This window comes from Squalius cephalus (genome assembly GCF_949319135.1).
Source record: "Squalius cephalus genome assembly, chromosome: 9".
Taxonomy (NCBI): Eukaryota; Metazoa; Chordata; class Actinopteri; order Cypriniformes; family Leuciscidae; genus Squalius; species Squalius cephalus.
This window is the reverse complement of record NC_137130.1, coordinates 18,358,318-18,383,049: the sequence shown is the minus strand read 5'-3', so window position 1 is coordinate 18,383,049 and position 24,732 is coordinate 18,358,318. Positions and strand designations below refer to the sequence as shown.

General features: G+C 37.3%; 1 protein-coding gene across 1 annotated transcript; it reads right to left on the bottom strand.

Annotated features, from left to right (window-relative positions):
• Positions 1 to 3,419: 3,419 nt before the first annotated feature.
• htr2aa (5-hydroxytryptamine (serotonin) receptor 2A-a) lies at positions 3,420 to 23,739 on the bottom strand. Its single transcript, XM_079881804.1, has 3 exons — positions 22,821 to 23,739; positions 10,471 to 10,671; positions 3,420 to 4,471 (listed from the first exon to the last, which is right to left on the bottom strand). The coding sequence occupies exons 1-3, from the start codon at positions 23,287 to 23,289 to the stop codon at positions 3,666 to 3,668; spliced, it is 1,476 nt and encodes a 491-aa protein (XP_079737930.1). The 5' UTR covers positions 23,290 to 23,739; the 3' UTR covers positions 3,420 to 3,665.
• Between the last annotated feature and the right edge of the window lie 993 nt (positions 23,740 to 24,732).

The following is a 24,732-nucleotide window of genomic DNA, read 5'->3' as shown; positions in this document are numbered from 1 at the left end:
CCGTGTCCTCTTCTCAACAGAATGTCCAAAAACTGCAGTGTACAATAGTGATGATAGTGTCTGCACTCTTCACTTTGATGCTCTTTTGACTTACGGAATCGCTGGCACATATTCAGCTCTCACTCTTTTATTTTAGCTGTCAGATGGTTATGCAGTTGAAAAGGCACAAGCTGCTCCACTCTATCTAGGCTTACCGGAAAGCTATAATTCATGACCACTGCGTCTGAAACTGCATACTGTATAGTAGCAATGGTGTGGTGTTTCAAAATGAGTCCTCACTTTATATATATATATATATATATATATATATATATATATATAAAATGTAAATTTAAATCCTTGTTACAGTTAATTGTCCTGGTTAAATAAACATTACAAAAGAGAGACCAAATACAATTCTATTTAGTATGTATACACTATGTAATGCTCCATTATTAAAACCTTGTATAAATTTAAGTTCTAAAATCACTATATCTTTAAATAGGCTATATTAAAATTATATTAGCATCATGCTTTTACCTATTTTCACAATACAACTTTTAACACACGTTAAAATAATTGTACTTTAGTATATTTTCTGAAAAATATATATTTTAGAAAAATATACTTGAAGTGAAAATTCAGTTTATTTTTTAAAAGTGTATTTGCACTTTATTAAAAATATATTTTAGGTATATTTTAACTGTGTGCTGAAATGATCATTGTAACAATGCATTGACAGTATACTTTCAAAATACATTATAGTATACAATAGTATTTTGTATAAAGTCTTGCTACGGTTTATTTGTCTAATAATGTGCATTTGTTATTGAAGACAAAGTATGCAATTTGTAGTATTTGGAATAAGCCAAATGTATTAATGAGCCTATACTTTCCTGATCCCGTCCTCCTCTCTCTCTCTCTCTCTCTCTCTCTCTCTCTCTCTCTCTCTCTCTCTCTCTCTCTCTCTCTCTCTCTCTCTCTCTCCCTCTCCCACCTCACTTCCTGTCTATAGCTACTGTCCTATCCTAATAAAAGGTGAAGACGCCCAAAATACAAATAAAAATAAAAAATATATATAAATACACTTATGGTATATTGCGAAGACACTCGTAATGAATTTGTAATTTACTTGTTACACAAATAAAGTACACTTTAATGTCAGTAATCAAGCATGTAATTAGTCCTAGGCATATACTTAAAGTATAGCCTACTAAGTATACTTGAAGTTGGTCCAATTTAGTACACAAAAGTACACTAAATACACTTAAAGTTATGCTTTACTACAATTTAATTACAACTAAAACATACTTTGCACAAAATTAGTTGTTTCAAAAAAGCACACTTCAAGTTAACTAATCATTAACACACTTGAGGTAGGCCTATACTGTTAATTACTCTGGCTGCAAGTAGCATTTTTTTTTTCTTTTCACCAGGGTGGTCACAGACACATGTATCTTTAATTTCCACAAGCTGATTGCTCACTAAAATCCCCCACAGTCATCAGGTTTTTCGGCCACTTCAAGTTTTATTTCGACATGACATAAAACGGTGAAATGGAGTTGTTTACTTGCTTTTTAATTAGTCTTCCCATTAACGTCATGTCTTCATTCAGGCCGATTCGAGAATGTTCACGAAAACAAAAGGCGGGGTTTATCGCACGAATCAATCATATCCAATCATTGGCATTGCCTCCTCTCATGTGCCTTTCCCTCATTCAGTCTCAATTATCCCCTTATCATTGTTTTATTTTTGTAATTTCGATTATTTCCTCATGCAGTTTTTTTGAGACACTGCCTCTCAGGAAACGCCCCTGTATGATAGGTACTACATGTGGTTTAAGTATGCTCTATATATGAATGTATGTTGCATGAATTAAATTTGGACATACTACATTAGCCACGTTGTCATTGTCATGTGACCTACCGCGTCAATTGCGTCGCTTCGCCATTCACAAATCCTCTCCTGTGGCCTGATGGGCACTTCAAAATCTCTGCGAAAGTAGTAGGTCATTCGGCTACTTTTTACCTACTGTTTTTTGAACACTGTGTATTCGGACATACTACTCTGTTGGTGTACTGTTTTTGGCATACTATAGTATTAGATTTAGGAAGCAGCGAATTTGTTCCCTCAAGAGTTTTCTATGGGCTTGTAGAATAGTCATGTTTATCTACCATGGTTTTATGAAAATGCTAATTTCTGTATTTTACAGCTCTGTAGTCCTCTGATATCATTTTGCCACATTCTGCACACTACTGAGTCACCTTGTGTTTTACATAGTACATACATGTGCAGTGTGGATTAATGTAACTTCATATGCTAACTGTCATGGCCACCTGTCTGTTACAGAGCCAAATTATGACCATTCTGGTCAAGCGGTGGACTTGATAAATGCAGAGGCTGGTGGAAAAACATTTGTAGCTCAGTGTTCTTCAGAACATCTACAGCTCTAGTGCTCAAGCTGATTCAAAATATCTATGATATATTGGAATGAGGGCAGAAAAACAAGCATATATATATATACAGTATATACCTGACATAATTATCCACTCAGAAACATGAAACAGAGATGACTCATTCAATATCTGCAAACAAGTTTATGACCGTCACCATAACAACAACAACAACACCGCTGTCAATTCAGACACTGGAAATAGAATCAGAAAGGTGCTGATCACAAGGTGCTGAGATCTGAACCTCAGGAGACGCACGAATGGTCCCGAGATCTCTCTCTGTGTTGCCATGTAACCCTGAATGCGAAACCAAAAACTTGCCGGCGATCTTAAAAGCATGTTTTCAATGAACTTCAAATCTGACAATGGTAAGTGTTGGAAAATTCAGCATTGCCATCACAGGAATAAATCACATATTAAAATATATAATTTAAAATAGAAAATATAAGTTATTTTGAACTGTAATATTTTACAATATTGCTGTTTTTCCTGTATTTTTGATCAAATAAATGCAGCCTTTGTGAACATAAGAGACTTCTTTCAAAAAATATTTAAAAATCTTACCAACCCCATACTTTTGAAAAGTAGTGTATCTCACATTTACATTTCACAGTTTGACTTTATTTCCTTATTTTAAACATAATGATTTTTTTTACTCTGAAGTGGAAACAGGCTTCTATAGGATTCTTTTAGTTCTTTTCCATGACATTGAATGGAAATGTATGGTAAAATGATAAACCAGCGGCACACACGTCAGCTTATATGAATGAGGCGACAGCATCTCAATCGTTTGACGCACAAAACTTTAGTCACATCACAAATTTTATCCACAATTGTTTTCAAAAACCTGACATTGTAAACAAAACACAGCGGATCTCCCATGAATTTAGACTTTGCCTTCTGGAATATAAAGTGCTACATAAAAATGAAAAGTCTTGACATCAAACCGTAACTCTGACTTAACACTTATATACAATTTTTATTTATCCCATTGATTCAACTGACACTGATGGTACGAAGGACCGATCCCAGTCAGACGAAGTGTATCAGTATCACTGCCCTGTGATCAAGTCATGGACTGTGATGCTGTTTGTTCATAGATGCATTTGGGCTTTGAATACTAATACTTTAGACCAATCTGAGCTTATTGAGGTAAGAAGGATAGAATGCCAAACACGAACCCAGAAGACAATCCAGGGTTACGGTTGGCATTTGTGAGTTCATTGAGTGAATTCACAAGCAGCTGACACTCTCATTTTTCCGGCTTTTGGACAGATGGTGGTTTTTATTGGGAAGGTGCAGAGAGAAATTCCCATTGCCTATTGATCCAGTAAGCGGCATGTGTGTGGACTGATAGGCCAGCGGTGGAATGGTGTTGACCAGAATTTGCTGTAGTGGTTTCTTCTCTTCGTGAAACTGGCATCGGATGTATCTAGCAAAGGCCGAGCGGTAAGTCTTGTTGAAGAGTGTGTAAACCAGCGGGTTAACGGCGGAGGAAAGGTAACCGACCCACACAAACACATTCAACAGTCCGTTCATTATATCGGCGTCACACGCCACCGGCTCGCAAACCACCGCCAAAACGTTGGTGATGAAAAAGGGACACCACATGACCACGAACAGGAAGAAGACCACGCCCAGAACTTTGGAGGCTTTCTGCTCGTTGCTGATGGACTGTACACTGTGCCGTCCGAAAGGTGGCATCACAACCCCCGACTCTGTCCCCGCCTCGCGACTCAACGAGCGCCGCAAGAACAGTTTCTTATCTGAGGGTGAGAACGATGGGCTAGGGAGGAAGTTCAGAGTGAATCCTGCGCTCCATCTGGGCCTGGGCACCAGTTGGTCAAGGCAGAGCGTAGCCTCACTCTGCAGAGCGCTGATAGTCAGGAAGTAGGTCACCACCATAATGGTCAATGGCACGAAGAAGGCCACAAAGGACCCAATTAACACAAACGAATTGTCAGTCAATAGGCAGCTTCCATCCTTGAAAACTTTGGTGTGATCGCGCAGACCCAGCACTGGGATCGGCATGGAGATGCCTGCAGAAAGACAGAGGGAAGAAAGTGCATTTGTAGTTTAGTTTAGTCTGCAGAAATTGTGACAGACCAAAAAAACAAGGTGGCAAAAACTAAACAAAAGAGAAGAAATGATGACAGTTGCTCATTTCACTTAAAACACAAAAGCAGTAAAGTTGTGTGACCTGCAGTTGTCTATGGCATATCATATACAGCTGTTCATTTATAAAACCATTTCATAAATAAATAATAGTTCATATACTGTAGTGCTATAAAAATAGCACTTTCATAGATAACAAATTAACATGCAGTTCATTATTCTCTTTAATAGCATTAATGCAATTAGCAATTCTGACATTATAACTGTTCTGTGATTATTATTTTTTATCAGTAAATTATGGTAAAATAATTTATGTAAAATTTACATTCAAAATGGGGTTCATTGTGATTAATAATAATAAATCAATATTACAATATAATAAACAATAAATAAAAAAGAGTTTTCACAACATATGGTAATTGTGTTATGTGTTAAATATAATTTTGCTATAAATAATAGCCTAGCGTTTTCATAAAAGCACGTTAACACGCAGTTAATTCGTTTTCATTTTTAATGGCCGTAATGCATTTTGCCAATTTGGCATTATACCCGTTTTATACCCGTTAATAATAATAACAACAATAAAAATAATAAATATTATTATTTATTAACAGCCCTTAAAAATACTAAAAATGTAATAGATATGAATAAAATATAATACATATATAATACAAATATATATATGAATTTTTTTTTATGATTTTTTTTTTTTTTTTTTTTTTACATATGCTAATAAAGAGTGTGGTTTACATATAATTTTAAAGATGACACACAATATGCTGTTCATTTGGACTGGAAAGAGTTCATGTAAAGGAATATCACTTAAACACCTGACTAACACATACAGTATACATCCAAGACATGTTTTAGTCCATGAACCATCTCTTATCTCAAAGGAAAAACAGACTCTCACACACAGCAGAGATTCTGTCTGATCCCCTATTATCACATCTTGTTTCAAAAGAGATGATAATCTTTAAATAGCTCTTGGCTCATAATAAAGTGTAAACACTTTATATTAATTGTTTCAAGCACTAATACATAATTTAGTTACAAATCATTAAACTGCTTTAAACTGAGAGCGCAGGTGGCGTATATTTATTAAAAACATGCTGTGCGGCTCAATATGAAACCTGTAATTGATGGATCTCTTGTTCAAGGACATACTCATATTATTCTACTTACTTAGATATATTGCTAATTCTTAGGCAGCGAAAATGTGCATCTTTGTCACATGCCTTCGGGTTACTTCACAGTAATTGATGGGACTTTTTTCTCTCATTGCCTATTACAGTTTAGAACCGTAAACTCAACAACACAACTATTTATGACCATTAGTGTTCAGTTCTGTATAACACTGTATATGATATACTTCTCATTTCCGCTAGCATCTTGCAAATGGAAAGCTTGTATCGCTCAAGGACAAACTTTCAGTGAAACTGCCATGGTGACAAACCATCTCCATGGCAACAGTAAATCTCTGCAAATCGTGTCTGATCTCTGGGGTTTGTTGGGGGAAACAGAGCTGGTAAAGAGGGCGGGGGGTGCCATGATGGACCCCGTGCCACTGGATGATGGATCTGGAATTAGTTGTGAATCTATGGATAACCGCGAGCCTTGGATGACTATGATAAGAGTGTCAAAATCTGAGAGGAATATGAGGAGATAAAAAATATACATCGGTAAGGTTTCTCCTTTAAAAGTGAGCGGGGTTAATTTATCCTACACACTATCAACCTCCTCTGACATCCCATTTCTCACCCTTTCCTGGAGATGAGAGTACACAGAGTTGGAAAAGTTAGAAAAGCAGCATTATAATGTAAATAGAGATCATGGTGCTTTGCTCAAATCCACTGACAGCACTCATCCTTATCTCAGTTATAGATGTTATGTCATGACATTTGGAGGCAAGACACTACATGTGAATTTTAACTAGATATCACCATACTTTCCCAGTTGATAAATCACAGTACATTAAGACAATTGTTTTGAATTGCAAGTTTTCTAAAATATTATGTTTAAAGACGCAGATGAGCTGAACATTGAATTGAATTGTTTCATTTTGTTGATATAAGTAAAATGTTTTATTTTATTTTGGATGTCTCTTTTTATCACTCTATAAATCAGAAAGCACTGACAACAGCCAAAAAAAGAATACATGCTAGGGAAGCAAAATAGCTTAAAGTCTCAAAATTGACTAGTGCTCGATAAAACATTGGTTTTGTTAGTAATGTCTTGCCTTAAAGCAGATTAAGAGCTGTTTAACATGGAGAGGAAGGGGGATAGTTCATCTGTTATGTTTGTGGATGAATGGATGGAGGGATGGATGGATGCTTTTATGCAAGAAAAATTACATCCATAAAATGTTCTAGTACAGAAGACAGATAATTACGCATCTCAGCCATGCGCCTCTTCCAGTGATAATTACAAAAGCACTTTTTTGTCTTACCAACCAGACATGCCGTTCTTTGAAAAGCATCTGACTCATGCTCAAAGAGCCCTAATCTCTGAAATGTTAGTAGGTCTTCTTTGATCCCCAAACGATACATAATTACTAATCACTTTAAAGCAACACTAGCTCTCAGCTCTATGACCAGTCTGAATCTGGCAGAGGCTTGGGACTGAAGTTCGGGGAACTGAAGCTCTATCCAAAAGTGTACCGGCACAGTTTAACTGCTTTATTAGTGTAGATATTTTTAAAATAGTTCTATGGACTAGTTATATTGCTTTGCATTATAAATGTGTTTCATTACACTGTTTTGTTTTTCTTTTTGCATTACTGTGGTGCAAATGTCATTGTGGGATGCACTTTATTACTTTTTCTGCTCATAATAATTCATTTCTGTCTGCGCTGCATGCAGATCGAAAAAACAGGACTGGTTTGAGGTCATTTTGAAAAGATCAGAGCTTGGGCATTTCTTCAATTTCGCGCACTGCAGAGGGTGATTTTTATTAAAACTAATAGATTTCTTTTTCCTTTGTTATGGTCATACTAAAACTGACTTTCCATACCTTCCTTATCTTTTGGTACATTTTTTGTCACAGACAGGGACATGACAGTCTCTAAATAAATAAATAAATATCATATAATTTTTAAACAAATTTCTGTATCACTTATCAATGATTTAATAATATTGTTTTATCAAAGGTTAGTGTACTTATTTACCAAGGCAACAACACTTTTAGTGAAGAGTATGTGAGATTAAATGCGTAACATGACATGGAATAAAAATTCAAAGGGAAATCAAAGAAACATTAAAGGGGACATATCATGCTAAATCCACTTTTTTAGCCCTTAAATGCATTTTGTTGTATATTTGGAGTGTTTAGAAGTACAGAACAGTTGAAATTATTCTCTTCAGGTGCTTCGTTGATATCTTTATATTCTGTTTTGGCCTTATTTTTCAACCTGTTCCGATTTTTCTGTTATCTATGACGTTTTGTGAACTATTACGTCACAGTATTTGCAGCGGAACTGCCAAATAAGGACATTGACTTCCAGCCCAACACTTCGAGCAATCCGCCATTTGTATTTCTCGCTGCAATTTTGTAGTCCAAGCTAAAAGATGCAGAAGTTACGAGAGGGTAAGTTAAAATGTTCGGTTGTTGGATGTAGTAACCCACACGCTTCATTACACCGTCTAATGTAGATGAACTGCCGCGCTTGTGACAGGGAGCATGTTTAACTGAAAGAACGAGCAGAGAGAGAGACCCGGTCGCGCGCACGCACTCTCTCTCTCTTCAGAGCCAGGCGAAAGTGTAAACAAGACACCGTCTCCAAACTAGACGCTGTCTTGCTCTCTCTCCCTCGCACATATTAATCAAAATAAATCGACACGGTGGTAAAAGGTCGGCCAAAGTTTCATGTGTAAATACAGTAACACACCATTGCGATACATCCATATGAAGACGTTGTTCTGCAGGTTCGTCGTCTTCATTTTCATCTCGCTCCGGCTCCGACTCTGGCTCGAACATGTAAGGCTGGCTGGACAAGTCTTCCGTTGTTGACATTTTGTTAATAACGTGTGAATAAAAAGTTTCTGTGCCGCTAGATAATCGTATACTGCTATCAAACTACAAAAATGGCCGAACGGGGTGGAGATGAACCTCTGCAGACTGGAGAGGGGGCGGGGTATGAAGTGTCTCAATTGTATTTAAAGAGACCGCACCAAAACGGGTTGCTCTCAGACGCACATCAGAAAAGGGGTAGAAAAGGGGCCTGTGGAGCTATAATAATGAGGAATTCAGACCCAAGCATTGCAGTTCCGCTTTATATAGACTACAAATGTATGATTTATATGTAAAAAGGAACGATTTAAAAGCATGATATGTCTCCTTTAAGGTAAATATAATATTTTTATTGAGAATAATTTCCAAGAAAGCTTGAAACGTACGTGTGAAAATGTATTTGTGTGTATTTACGATCTGTAAAATGATGGCTCCATCTTTCTAAGGCTAATACCATAGCTATTTTCTTCTGCAAATGTTTAAACTCTCATTTCCATCACTGTCATTTCCACCAGAGATTGATTTGAGATGTGGTGGAAATGACACTGTGCATGGTGCAATTATTCATGTCTTCAGCATTCAATAACCCAGACCTGTAAAATTCATTCATTTTTATCTTTCTGTTATGCTATTTTTTCCTCTTTTCAATTATTTTTCTCCATTGACATACTCAGCAGGATACTAATGAAGGTGCAGTCACTACTGCAGGTCTCATTGTTGCCTCTCCGTTCCAATCTATATTATAGCTGATTGTTCCTGCAATTTTACTTCTGATTAACAGATATCCAACTTGTGCTCAAAAAGCTCTCTCTCCCACTCATGTATTAAATATCATGGTAAACATAACTTGATACATTGACGCTTTGTCCTACAACGCACACTGCACACATTCACACCCCAAGCAGTCTTATCTAGTTATTTATTAAAAACTGACGTTTTCAAAAATGAACTGCTTCAAAATTCGCATTTTCGCTATGGATGTGTGTAATTTACGTTGTAGAACAAAACAAGTACAGTCAAGTTATGTTTACCACAGACTTTATTTTACACATGAATTGAAAAATCCCATTATAAAACCGCATAGGAATATCTCAAAGGAACCAGCAGCGAATTAGACTTTCGAGATCTGACGTCATACTTTAAACGCTGCCATCTGTCATAAAGTGGAAGACAAAATCATGTCATCCGATAAGACAGAGGAGAGTCTCTACCCACACTTCAAAAAAGCAAGCTCACCAGTAAGGGAGTTTTTTGGATTTAGAGAAAATAAGTCGTTAGACACCCCGATCTGCAGGACTTGTCGATCAACAGCGAGTACAAAAAGGGGGCAATACCAGAAATCTGTTAACCCACCTTCGTGTCAAATCATCCTTAGTCCAAAAGTTTGCTCATTCGGATTAAAACATATGGATTATATGTTCACTTTAAATATCTGTAGAGGAATATTTTTGTTGTATTTTTACTAGTGCTGTCAAATAAATTAATCACATCTATTTGTACTTCACACACATTGTGTGTGTGTACACCCATATATGTATGCATATACAGTATAGGTTTCTATAGATATCGCGATATATTGTTACCGTGATTTCTTTTGGCCAAGATATTCGTGGTGTGAAAATTCTGATATTGTGACAGCCCTATTACACATAAACATTTAAACCCTCTTTGGATCACTCTTCTTTTTAGTAGAGTCTCTAAACAGCCATGGTCATCTCAAACCAATAAAGACATTTTTCTTTTGCTAATAAGGAAATTCTGAAAGCAGAGTCAGAGATTAATACTATGTTATCATGAATATACATTAGATCAGAGTCATGACTCATCAGGCAGAATGACATCCTGTTCATAACAGCTTCATGGCTTCATGGCTTCACATCACACTACAGCACAGTGTCATGCCCACATGTTGTACCTGCAGAGATGGTCCAGACCGCCGTGATTTTGGCCCGGGCCCGGGAGCGTGAGTTTGATCGATTGTGTCGGATGGGGTTCCGGATGGCCACGTAACGGTCCAGGGAGATAGCGCACAGGTGCATGATGGAGGCGGTGGAAAAAAGAACATCCAAGTAGATCCACACGGGACAGAGTGATGCAGGGAGGGGCCAGGAGTAACCTGAAGAGGAGAAACACATTCAGAAAATCAAACCGAAGGAATAAAACTGACAACAAAAGGCTTAGAAACATTGGCTTTCCTCTGTTGCATACTAATGAGTCCTGTGAGTTCATTTAATGGGCTTCGTCCACTAAGCTCAAGTGAGTGATTTCATTGGAAAGCATGAGTGTGATGACTGATGAGACTTTTCTGTTGACACGATGATGAAAAACAGTTTAATTTCTACAATATTGTAGTCTGTCTGTCTGTCTGTCTGTCTATCAGCTTGTTTGTCTGCCATCCATCCTGAAGAGTAAATTCAGTTCTGAAAGTGCAATAGAGTTAACTCACTCCGCTGTGGGTAGTCAGGCAGAAAATGACCATCCACCATTCACCAGACTGAAACTGTAAAGTTAATTGTTAACGCTCCTGGCACTTTGTACAGGACACACACAGACACAAACCATGAAGGGGAGAAAAGTTGAATTAATAATACATTTACAGGAATTTGCAGTTATTTTCAAGTACTTTCTTATTTTTAGTGCTTTCACTAGTAGTTTTTTTGTTTGTTTGTTTTTTGTCAGTGACAAAAGTTTGAAATGAAGCACGACGGCAAAGCCAAAAGAGCCAACACAAATGAAGTGCCACAAAGATAATAGACTTTTGAGGAAAGAGGAAATGAGGTAGAAAAATATATAGAAAGAAATGGGTGAAAGGATAACAGGAGGAGGAGCTGCCGGAAATGAAGGGAAGAATGATTATGTAGGTGAATGAATATACAGAGCTTGTGTGCAGAAATAGATAAAGACCATCAATCACCAAAACAAAGAGCACACAATCACACACTTGAGTTTCAGAAACAGCACTTTTAATCAGAACTTACTCAGGTTTGTTATTGGATTGGTAACTCAGCAGAGCCACAGTATTATATTCGTTTCCCTGTGTGTGTTGTGTTTACTGTGTTCTTTCAAAGTGATTGAAAACCTGTGGTTTCTATACAGTTCAAGACCGCTCAAAAACAGAATTTCTCTGCAGAAGAAAAATCAGCTAAAATTCAGACTGCTGTGGGATAAACGTATGCAGCAGCATGGGAGATAAATTGTGAGTAAATAACATTATTTTAGTTTTGTAAAGCTCCCACGCTCTCCTGCCTTCACTATCTATTGAGGTACAAAAAGAAGTCACACTAGCTAAAGATAGATGCCTTTTACTATGAACATGAGATGCAGACAGCCATCATGACTCAAACATAAACTTAGGCAGTGTTACCCGTGTGACTGTACACAGACTGAAACTACTGCCATTCTCTGTGAATATGATACAGATTTTTTTTAGCATCATTTCTGATATTAAACTCATTGTAGTAAAAATCATTAATCGTAATAATTATCATTATTTTATAATTTTTTATTTAATACTTCATTTTAATAATTCATTTAAAACTAAATTAATGCAAGCATATTTTAATTACCAAAAATTAAAACCACACAAATAAGTCTTTTAAAACTGTATTTAGACTATATTAAATTGAATTTATGTCCCAAATTTCAGTAAGAAATTCCTGTACTTATTACATCAAACCACACAGAAAATAAAGTCTCCTGAGCTTGTTGATCAACATTTTTAAAAGGTTAAGCCCTTCATTTCAATGCCTATTTATTGAAAAGAAAAAAGAGTTGCAGGCCTTATTTTATACCTCATTGCATGGAAAGTGCTTAGAGCATGGGCTGAAAGAGAGAGAGGATCAGGGCTTATGATATGAAGAGATGAAGGTCTTTTTCGAAAATATTAAGATGGGGGGCACTGTTTGATGTAGTGGTATGCATCATGGCATAAATAAAAATCAAAGTCTTGATGAAAGTTGCACAAAAAGGAAAATAAAGAACTAAACGAATAAAAGTTCAATCACTGCTAGGCATAAGAAGTGCTTATGAATAGAGATGAAGAACGTCATCCCTTTCTCCGTGAGGCTTCTGCCAGCTGTGGCTTTATTCAATAAAGCTCAAAAACAAGAGATGCCGCATCAAAACCAGAGGCTAATTAATAATCCATTAATACAAAATGGCTGTGGATGTGTGTGTGCTGTCTATGAGATGCATGCATTGGTGTTTGTGCTTGTGACTGAAAGGGAAACAGAAACAATGAAGGGCAAAGACTCGATTTAAAACCCTTCAGACAGTTTGTCTAATTGGAGTTGCTCATCGGCACAGGCTCAGGGGACGCCCTATTTGCTGAAGGGTAATACTCAGCGTTTAATACAGAGAGACCCAACAAAAACCTGACAAATTCCCTCAAATCCTTAGAGTGTTTGTGCCTCTGCTTTAGATGAAAGCCAAACGTTATCTAGCCATGCAGGATAATAGCCTGATTTGGCTGAAGGAAAGCAGTGAGTGTGCATGAGTGTATGTGTACCTACTTAACCAAATTTGTACCCAGAAATGAGCTAAATCTGACAAAACCTCCTTTCTGGGATGTTGTCATTTGTAAAAACGTTATAAAATACAGTACACTCTCAGAAAAAAAGGTACAAAAGCTGTCACTGTGGCAGTACCTTTTCAAAAGGTACACCTTTGTACCTAAAGAGTGCATATTAGTCCCTCAAAGGTACATAATGGTACCAAAAGTGTACATATTAGTTCCAAAAGTGTACATATTAGTACCTAAATGGTACATATTAGATCCCTTTTGAAGGGTACTGTCCCAGTGACAGCTTTTGTACCTTTTTTTCTGAGAGTGTATATTGAAGAATTAGTTCACCCACAAATGAGAATTATGTCATCATTTACTCACCCTCATGTTGTTCCAAACCTGCATGACTTACTTTCTTCTCTGAAACACAAAAGAAGATATTTTGAAGAATGCTGGTAACTAAACTGTTTTGGTTCTTATTGTATGAACAAAAAATACAATGGAAATCACTAGGAACTGAAACTATTTGGTTATCAACATTCTTCAAAATACCTTCTTTTCAGCAGAAGAAAGAAATGCATATAGGTAAGTAAATTGTTTTTAATTGTAAATAGCAGGACGTTTTCTGTTAGGTTTAGGTTTAGGTTATATTTATAACAAATTATATACAAATAGCACACTTAATTTAACCATACAGCCTCTCTGACAACATCAACTATGAATACACACACAGACAAACAGCACTACCACCTTAAAAGCTTTCCCTTTTGACCACAAGCCCAAGATTTCAGTGCCCAAGTTCACAAGCCCAAGAATGACAAGTCTTTGCAAAAACTTGACTCTAGAGTGCCAGCACATTTTGAAATGCATTTCTTGTAAGCACTGATTTGAGCCGGATGCCTGGGAAATGACCACTGAGGGCATGATTATATGCATCACTGTGTCACCATGTTAAAAAAAGAAAGTCTATGGCATTTGCCTGAGGCAAGAAGGAAACTCTCTGTAATGTCACGAGGAGTGGTTGTGCGTGTGCGTTGGTGTCGGTAGATGGATAATTACAATACCGCTGGCTCACCTCGTTTCCCCTGACCCTTCCTGAACTCATCCTCTGCCTGGTTAAACAGCCCTGAATCTATCAGACTAATTAATCTCTCCCTCCTTACCCACACACACCTCTCTCACTGCCTCTTACCTCTTGTTTGTCATGAAACAGAAAAAATTGTATTCTTCCATAATCAATCATCATCATTCGAAACCTGTATGACTGGACGCATGTTTTGAAGAATGTTGATGCCTTTTTTTTCCAAAATCATGCAGTGACCAGGAGCTATTAAACGTTTGTTCTTGCACGTATTCAAACTTGCTGTGTCGTAATGTGATACAAGAACACAATACATGATGACTGTATTTATTTTTTTTATTTTTTTTACTATTTATTATAAAATCCAGTCTCTTTGGAAAAACAAGCCTGTGGCGATATTTCTAAAAGATGACATCAGGTTTCATGACACTTTCAAAGCGAAATGTCCTGTAAGTGCCACTAAATATGTGTTAAGTTTTAACCGAAAGAGATGAACGTGAATATGGCAACGTATTATGCAATTTAGAAATGAAATATCCAGAGTGGTGCTAATAATGCTCTATCGCATTTGAAAAGCATCCCACCTACCCTACACCAAACTGATAGTGTTAAAAAAGTAAACGTGAGCGGAAGCAAATCAGCAGATTACATTTTAAGATTACAGTAGACAGCACAAAGGTTATGACAAATAGCAGACCCCCCCAATGTAATAATAATAATTTGTTACAATTATTTACATATGGAAGGGGGAAATCTCCCCAACCACCACCAATATGCAGCACCTGGATGTTGCGACGGCAGCCATATTGCGCACAAATGCCACACGCCAGTTTGGATTGATGAAGGGGATTATTAGGAGGCAATGATGATGGACAGAGGTCAGTGGGCAAATTGGATGCTGGGGTTATACTCTTTTTCAAAGGACATCCTTGGATTTTTAATGACCACAGAGAGTCAGGACCTTGGTTTAACGTCTCATCGGAAGGACGGTGCTTTCTGACTGTACTGTCCCCATCGGGACCCAGACCACAGGGTGAGCACCCTCTGCTGGCCTCACTAAAACCTCTTCCAGCAGCAACCTGGTTTTCCTAGTTTTAAAATCCAAGTACTGACCAGGCTCAACCCTGCTTAGCTTTAATGGACAAACAGTGTTGGGCGACAGGGTGACAGCTGCTGGCTATGTATACTCATCTTGGCCTTTAGATCTTGATCATTATCAACACCTCTGTGCCTTTAGGAATCACAAAGGGCCCTTTTTGTAATGAAAGAGAGGGTTAGACTAGGAAACCAAATATCTTCATTGATTTTAAACCCTGTAATCATTTAGGGGTAAATGCATTAAGAATGATTTGCACATGCTGTTTGCATTGGTTTAGTGCCACTATCATTCGCTTTCCTTTAAAATGTGAAAATGTGCTCGACACTACACATCTGGATATACTGTACACCCTATAACACTCTTCTCCATCTTTTGACGAATAACTGCTCTCCATAGAAAATTAAATCGCTTTTCCTTTTACAAAGCTGATTGTGGCAGGCAAAAAGTAATTTTTAAATAGCATATTTTTAATGAAGCACAATTTATAATCCTAATTTACATAGAAAGGAATGTGCTGAAAAGAATGGCAATGATCTCATTTGAATCCGCACACTGCAGTGCTATTCCAGCACAGTCAGCACCTGATTAAACTGAACTCTGGGTGGTTAGTGAATAAGACACAGGCTTTTGAGTTGAAATAGTGGACGCAACATTTAAGAAAGTGAAGTGACGTGAAGGCCAAGCATGACAACCAATACCTGGAATTTGTCCTCTGCATTTAAACCATCCAAGTAAGTGCACACATATAAGGAGCAGTGAGTAGTGAACACACACCCGGAGCAGTGGGCAGCCATTCACTGCGGCGCCCAGGGAGTGATTGGGGGTTAGGTGCCTTGCTCAAGGGTACCTCAGTTGTTTCTTGCCGGTATTGAGAATCGAACCCGCAACCTTCGGGTTACAAGTCCAACTTGGCTCTAACCATTAGGCCACAGCTGCCCCAAAGTGATGATGGCTATCCATAACCATCCAAAAAGATATTATAACCCACCCCAGATGTACCATGCTGTCTGATGTATGATTAAGAGAAAATAGTTAAGCAGCCATTACTGATGTGGCACAGGTTTCACGTGCTGGAAATGGCCAAGACCTTAATGAGAATGAAATTAAAGATATGTTTCAGTGTCTACACAGATGCTCGTCATTAGCCCTTCATGCTGCTCATTAAGTCACTCCTCTCTTTAGAGCGCCGTGGCAACCTAGAGACCACCTGTGCCAGAAAACCATCAATGCTGCATCAACGGCAGCTATTGAGCTTTGTGTGTTGTTCTGGAATAATCCATCGTCATGGTGACATGACATGGCGGTGTATTATGCCAGAGCTCTGCTGTGGAGCCGTTTGGGAGATTGAGAGGTTTAGAGAATCAGGGGGAAATTAGTGTCTGTGTGTTTTCTGATCCCATTTATTTTAGCTTCCCTAACTGTCACTCTATGGAAAAATAAAAAGAAAGAGGAACAGCGAAGACACTGGTGTCTGTCTTTATCATATTAATTCTCATTACCCATAGTATACTCACTATAACACATGGCCTCTAATGGCTTATTGCTTCATTCGCATAATTCACATTCATTAGAACCAAGTCACATCAAGTTTATGCATTTAACTACTTAAAAAAAAAAAAGGAAGGAATATTTTTTTGAGGAGACACTGGCTCCTTTGCTTCCTAGAGATAATGGCCCTGATTCACACACACGTAGCTATTCTTACCTGTTCGGATAATGGGTTAGAAACACGCACTGCTATTTATAAAACAGCTCTGATTACCAATGGATTACTCAGAGCGTGCTTCGTCACAACTCTAGTACGTCAGTGCATCGCTGAGACTCAATAGGAGTTCCTCTCTGATTTTATCACCCCTGCTGCTTCAGCTGTGATCCCCTTCTCATGGACTAAAAGATCTCTGTCCCATGTGTCAGTTTCTCGCTTGCTCTGTCATCTCCTCTCTTCTGAAAGCACTTCAGCCTCTTTGCTCTTCTCTAAGACCAGTGGAATCAGTCTGTGTTTACAAGTAATTCGGTGGAGATTTCAGTAGTGTTTCACTAATCCTCATGAGTAGTTGTTTCATCATTAGTTCTCATGAAATGTCTCTATAAAGACATTCCCTCAAATGATAATGTGAAGGTGGAGAACACTATGGCTTATGTAAATGATGTAAAATTACACTCAGCAAATTACAAACAGCCATCCAGCCATATCAAGCCATACAAGGTGTATATGACTATCTTATTTTAGACAAACACAATCGGAGATATATTTAAAAATATCCTGGCTCTTCCAAGCTTTATAATGGGAAATCCAAAAAAATGCATCCATCCATCCAACCCATCCATCATAAAAGTAATCCATAAGGCTCCAGGGGGTTAATAAAGGCCATCTAAAGCAAAGCTTTTTTTTGTGTAAGAAAAAAATCCATATTTAAAACTTTATTTGCTATAATAACTAGCTTCCGGCAGATGACCGTACGGATACTGCACAAGTCGACTTGCGCCACAAGAGTAACCCCTGACGCGATGTATGAGGTAGGAAGTAGGAGTATCGTAAGCTTAGATGCTTTTCGCGGCTTAAACAAATATGGCTGCAAGCTCCTCTTCTCTTATATCGAAATCCTCTGACATTTCTCTTTAAAATTTCTTGTTTTAGACTTTTAATTCGTGACCAGTGTTTTGTTTCGCTTTATCCTCTGCACTTCTGCGTTCTTCATTGCATCATGCGTCAGGTCAAGGGTTACTCTTCCACCATAAATCGATGCTTATGTCTGTCTGCCGGAAGCTAGTTATTATAATCAAGTTTTAAATATGGATATTTTTCTTACAAAAACTTCTCCTCACTTCAGAAGGCCTTTGTTAAGCCCTGGAGCCGTATGGATTCTTTTTTATGATGGATGGATGCATTATTTTGGGCTTAAAAATCTCACCCCCCATTCACTCCTATTATAAAGCTTGGAAGAGCCAGGATATTTTAAAATATATCTCTGATTGTGTTCGTCTGAAAGAAGATAGTCATATACACCTTGGATGGCTTGATGGTGAGTAAATCATGGTATAATTTTCATTTTTGGGTGAACTATCCATTTAAATAAATGGCACTATCAGCAGGCACAATTTGTTTCCCCCTTCCTGTTATAACCCTTTTTAAATTATTTTTAAGGAAAAAATACACTTTTTTGCTTTTTATTGTATAGTACAAAAAATAATTGCCAGGAAGCTGAATGGAGTGGATAGATAATAGATATAAAATGACACAAGCTAGATTGAAACTCATTGCCCCCAACCGTGCTGAAGCATGAGCACTATCCCCCAGGCCAAGTCTCTGATAAAAGACATTTGTTCATCAGGAAATACCCTTATTGGAGTCTCTCTCAATGTATGTGTATGTCTCTTGAATGTTTGTGTACCTGCAATGTTCTTTATCAAAAAATCTGAGTTAAAATACACTGTTCTGAAGTCTTAAAGAAGCAGCCTATAATATTCTAGTGATTAGCTTCCTTCCTCTGTGTCTGCATGTGGTCAGTGCTGGAACAATACAGAGCAGCTGCCTATTGAATCCACCCATTATCAATTCAAAAACACACTAATTATTATCTGATCAAACAGCTTATTTTGAACAAGACCATTTTTTTTATTTTCTGAAGAAAATGTAATTGACACTTTCCTGTGCAAAACTTGTTACTTCTTTGTCAAGGAGTTGTGTTTGGTTGCCAGGGCATTGTAATGCGGTTGCTAGGGTGTTCTGAGTGGCTGTTAGCATTCTGCTATGCAATTGCTAGAGTGTTTTGAGTGGTTGCTGGGTGACTGCTTCTAAAATTACATTTATATATTATTTTTTTTATTTTTTTATCTGCCAGTCAAAAAGATTGCACACCTCTCCTTAACAAGCCACATGATTCAGTATAACAAAGATTAATATAACAAAATGACTAAAATATAATGAAAAATTAAAAGTGAAAATAAAAAAAGCTAATTCAACATATTAATATGTATTATAATAGTATATAAATAATACTACAATAACACCGTTATAGGGATGCACAATATCGGTTACACACACTTTTATTAGATTTCTGAATTTATTGTATCAATCAATATGGGATATTTAGTTGTGCAGCTCATTTTCCCTACTTTTACATTTAGATTAACTTGGCTGTGATCTAACGCTCACTTAAAGTGAATCAAATTTAAACACAAGTAATTTAATAGCAATGTAATCTTTAGCAAAACACAAAATGAACATTTTTTTTTCATATTGTACATTATGAAGTTGTGATGTCTAAATTCACTTATAGGATTTTTTTTTTAGACAAAACCATAAATAATTTTAATATGAAAATATTACAATTGAAAATGTTAATAAAATATGCATGAAAATGTATTAATATAACATTAATATGAAAATAATTATTGATTATCGGTGCATCCCTACCGCGATGAGTTATGTGCCCAAAGCTTAACTAAATAAAATTATTTATCTAAATATAGTATATTAATTCACAATATTTTGCATATATTCTTAAAAGTAATCCTACAGACTCACAGACCAATTGTTCATCTTTGGGGAAAAAAATTATGTACACTATAATTCATTGCAACATTCTCCGGAAAATATGTGTTTGTGTATGCACATGCATTCATGTGAGACAAAAAGAAAAGGAGAATGGAACAGACATTGTGACTCAAACACAAGGACAAAGAGTTTAATCAAGCCAATTACAATAGTGTAATTTTTCCTGAGCAATAAAACCAAAAATGTACAGCCAGCCAGGAGACAAAGAAAAAATGCTCAAAGTCCCCCTGTGGTGACAATTAAGCTTTTAATGTTGTTTATATGTCTATGTGGTGTTTTCAATATGCTTTGAAACAAACCATGAGCAAATTCATGAATCAACATCATTGCTGAGTATTTTCTCCTTGAAAATGCAGTGAACCAAAGACAGTTTCAAAAACGCGGTTTGAAATCGTTGGTGTTTCTGACGTCACAAACTACCTTGTAACCAATCACGTCAATGTGTGATCATCAACGAGTGGATCTCTGAGCTGGTAGGCTTGTTCGACTTGAACCGGCGCTGCACAGACCGATCGGTTAATGACATCAAAGTACCGCGAGAGCATTTCAAAAGCATAAAGAGCCGTCTGCTCTCTATTCGCTCTTGCGGTATTTTGATGTCATTCACCCATCGGTTTGTGCAGCGCTGGTTCAAGTCGAACAAGCCTGGTGTGAGTGAATGGAGGCGGGGCTAATTTGCATGTTCATAGAACCATGTATACTTAATGAGACAAGGGTGTAAAGTTACATTCAAGTGATTTTAAGGCATGAAGAAAACATTTTCAAGGTAAAAAACGTTTAAATATGTAATTTGGTGATCAAAGATGCATTTTAAGGGATAAAATTATTGACTACAGGGGGACATTAAGAGTACAGATGAAGTGCTGAATTTCCCCAGCATCCAGTGGATTTGAATAGCATCAGTCCAGCGTTTACACAGAAGAAAATAATTAGACTTTCTCTCAAAATTCTCCCTCCATGTTATCACCTTTAATGGGTTCTTTTGTTTGACCGTTTAACAGATGCATTTACTAAGCAGCAGAGGTCATTTTACTCACACACACACACATACCTTGAAATGTTAACAAGGTTTTAGCTGTAACATGTGACTCTGTCCTAAAACCGTGACATGATGTCATTCATTCACATCCACAGTCTGACCAATAGTACTAATACTTCCCACAGCAGAGTATCTAGAGGGGACAGACGAGCAGAAGAGAGACAGAGCGGGATGGAAACGGTGAAGAGGGTGGCATGTTTCTCTCATGCACACTCTTGTGCATTTTTAACCTCTCTGTCTCTTTGAGTTCTTCAAAACGGCTGCCTCAGCTCACTGATAACAGCCTGAAATACAGCGTGACAATGACATTTCACTGTCAAGCTCCATCAGAAAAACACACTCGAATAGTAAACACACCTTCAAACTTCATCATAATATAAAAGCTTGTGTGCTAAACCATGCATTTTTTATGTGTTTGGACTCATTAGAAAATAGAGGAGCAATTAAAATAATCTACAATGTCATCCAGCAAGCCCTTTGCATGAAAATACACTCGTCAGTGTATACAAGGCCACTAATGATCAATTAACACATCCACTTTAAGTAGACAAATAACAAATTACACAGAAATTAGCATTTCTCTAATGAAACACGAAAGATAATGAATCAAAATTAACAACACAATGTGGAAATGATAAATAAACATGACCCTATATATATATATATAAAAAAGAAATATCAGTACAGTGAAAAACCAGTGAATCAAAACCTTTCTGTTATTTTAAATACCTTAAACTGTGGTTCAGAATAGTAGTACTAGGTTAGAAAATTACCATTAAATCCTACAAATACTATATGTTGCAGTCATGTTCAAAGTCATTTCAAATTCTGTGCTATTACACCATATACCTTACTTTACTCAAACAGTTTTTCAAGTATAAAATGGGGATTTGATTGATTTAGATTTGTTACATTGAAGAAATAAAGAAATAGTTCATGTGCATAACGAGTTTTCTCTGAAGTTTTTTATTACGATTTTATACAGTTTATTATAATTCAAAGGGTTACTGGGGTACAAAAATTGTCTAGTCCAATTACGTCTGTCTCAAGGCTGTGCCATCACTAGGGATGTGATACTACTAATTTTTTTTTTTATCAAACATAAATTATGTAAACAATAAAGTAAACAAACCCCCTGAAGATATGCGATCCCAATATGAATCAAACAGTCAAATCCTATTCTGAATGGGGCAAATTTTCAAATAATGTATTATTGTTAAAACGTAACATTAACATGTCATTAACAATATTTGAACATAGCCTTTGTAAAAATATAAAGCAAAAAATAAATGTGTAAAAAAATGTTTTAGATGTAATAGACTGGTATTTCCAATGTTGTCAAGCAGCAGCAGTACTAGTCTTGCACATCCCTAGAAATCACACTTTCACAGCTCCAATCATGTTTTTGTTGGAAGTTGGAAGGGGAATATCCAAATACACCACAAGACAGTGCCACAACTCATGTCAATTAGGCCAATTATGGCAAAAACAAAAGTCATGAACATGAAATGTTTTGCGGTCACTACAAAAAAACAGCAAAAAAAAAAAAAAACAACCAACAAAACCTTTAAATACAACATTACAAACAAAGTCGCCCGCCATCTTTGACATATCAAATGACACTTCACCTTGAGGTCAGGATTGATCAATCTAATCTACTCCTGTTCCAGTCATTATTTTCAAGTAGGAGGTGGGAAAAATTCTTTTGTCCCCTATTAAAATTAGCCATAAGTTCACTTCCAACTTTTCCAGTGGAAACTCATATGACAATAACTCTTCATATGGTTTCAAATCACTAGTAGTAAACTACTGAAAAGATACAAACCATGGCTTTTGACATTGACAATACTAGATCACCACACATTACTGTTATTCATAATTGCACAAGAACATTCAACACTGTGTAAGTGAAAACATCACTGCCTACATAATCAATCACAACAGTACACACCTATTGCAGCTGTCAAAATCAAAGCAGACTCACCATACACAATGGTCACCATGGCGACAGGCATGACCAGAAGTCCCAGAAGCATATCCGCTACTGCCAGTGACATGAGAAAGTAATTGGTGGCATTTTGCAGTTTTCGTTCCAGATTGACAGCCATGATTACTAGAATGTTTCCAGAAACCGTAACAATGACCACAATCAAAATCAGCAGCGCAACCCAGTTTTTCCGAACAAACTCCTCTTTACTCGTCTCGCCGTTGCACCTTAGCCATGACAGCGGTTCTTTCCTTTCACTGGAAGTGCCGCTGATGGATAGATTGGGCAGGAGAGATTCTTCTGTATCAGCCCAACTTCTGTTACAGCCAAACGTACTGTTACGGACCACATTACCCAGCATGATGTCCGTGCTCGGTGTCCAGGTGTCTGGGTCAAAGGGCATCAGGTTCGAAGAGGTAAAGATGCTTTTGGACACAGGTTTTGAAATGTTGGCATGCAAGTTCATAATGTCCCTTATTAACACTGACAGACTGTCAAAAACAAGTTCAGTTAGAGGTGATGTATCCTTCTTTTCTTCATAGCATCTTTCATACAGCCATGAGTCCAGAGGTTTGCTTCATTCCTTCCAGTTTGAAAACACTCCTGAAGTCTTCTTGCTACTCTTTTACTGTCACCAAAAAGCCTGAAAACTGGAAATGTGAGGTGTATAGATAAAACGTGGTTTCCATAATCCGTGCATTTCAGAACGCGCAGTGTGTTGTGCCTGTTAAATGAAGTGTTCTTGTCCCCCTCTGTTCTCGTTGTCAGATTTTATGAGCTGGATGACCTGCTAGTTGAGCACGCTCTCTCTCTTTCTCTCTCTCTCTCTCTCGCTCCCTCTCTCTGCTCTCTCTGGCTGTGTGAGCTAGCAGAGTCTGGTCCTCCTCAAGTCAGTGATCATTCTGTTCAATCCAGCTGTGCTGAGAGAGTGAGCGAGAGAGAGAGAGAGAGACAGAAGTGTGAGTCAGAGGTTTAGTGAAAGTTCCTCAGGTGTGCCATCTTTCTTCTCCACCTGCATCTGCAACTACCAAGATGAATTAAGGAGCTTATGTAATGTGACAGGCGACACAAATACACACACTCCACTTTCTTGAGGCCCAAAGAAAATGTGATTGATGGAAATAGCAGGCAAGACTAGGAAAACATTCAGACAAAGATATAAAACACAAACTTACCTTGAGAAAATAAATATGCTTCAGATGTTAAAATATCATGACTGCTGGAATATAATATCATGTCTATCCATCTATCAGTCTGTCCATCTATTCATTCATCTAAACGTCTATCTATCCCTCTATCATCTATCCATCCATCTATATATCTAAACGTCTAACTATCCCTCTATTTGTCCATCGATATCAATCGATGAATCTATCTTGTCAATCTATCCCTCTATCTATCTGTTCATCTACTAGGGGTGTAACAATTCAAAACAGTTCTCAATAAAAAAATCGATCCGTACCGTTCTCCGCCCACGGTTCGGCAGGCACTTGCACCGCGGTTCTTCTTAAATCTGATGACATATCTATAATATGGTTTGTTGAAAATAACAATGCGTAAAACAGACACGCATATGAATGTTACTGTCGATGATACGCATTCTGGCTGCCCAATACATTACAACAGCGATAATCAAAAAAACGTGGACAAATAAAGCAATGTTTGTAAACTTTGTTCAATAGAAGTGCCGTTGGCTATAACCTATTGAACAAAGTTTACAAATGCTCTAATATATGACAAGCCATTTATGTTGTCATCACCAGAACGCAGAGGTGAGACCTGAACAGCACACATTGCTATCTGTGTTTAAACTAAATTCATTTTAGTTTAAACACAGCCTTGCCAATTTAAACATTCAAGCGCAAAAATGTATGTGCATTCATCTCAGCCGCACACAGTAAACCTCGTC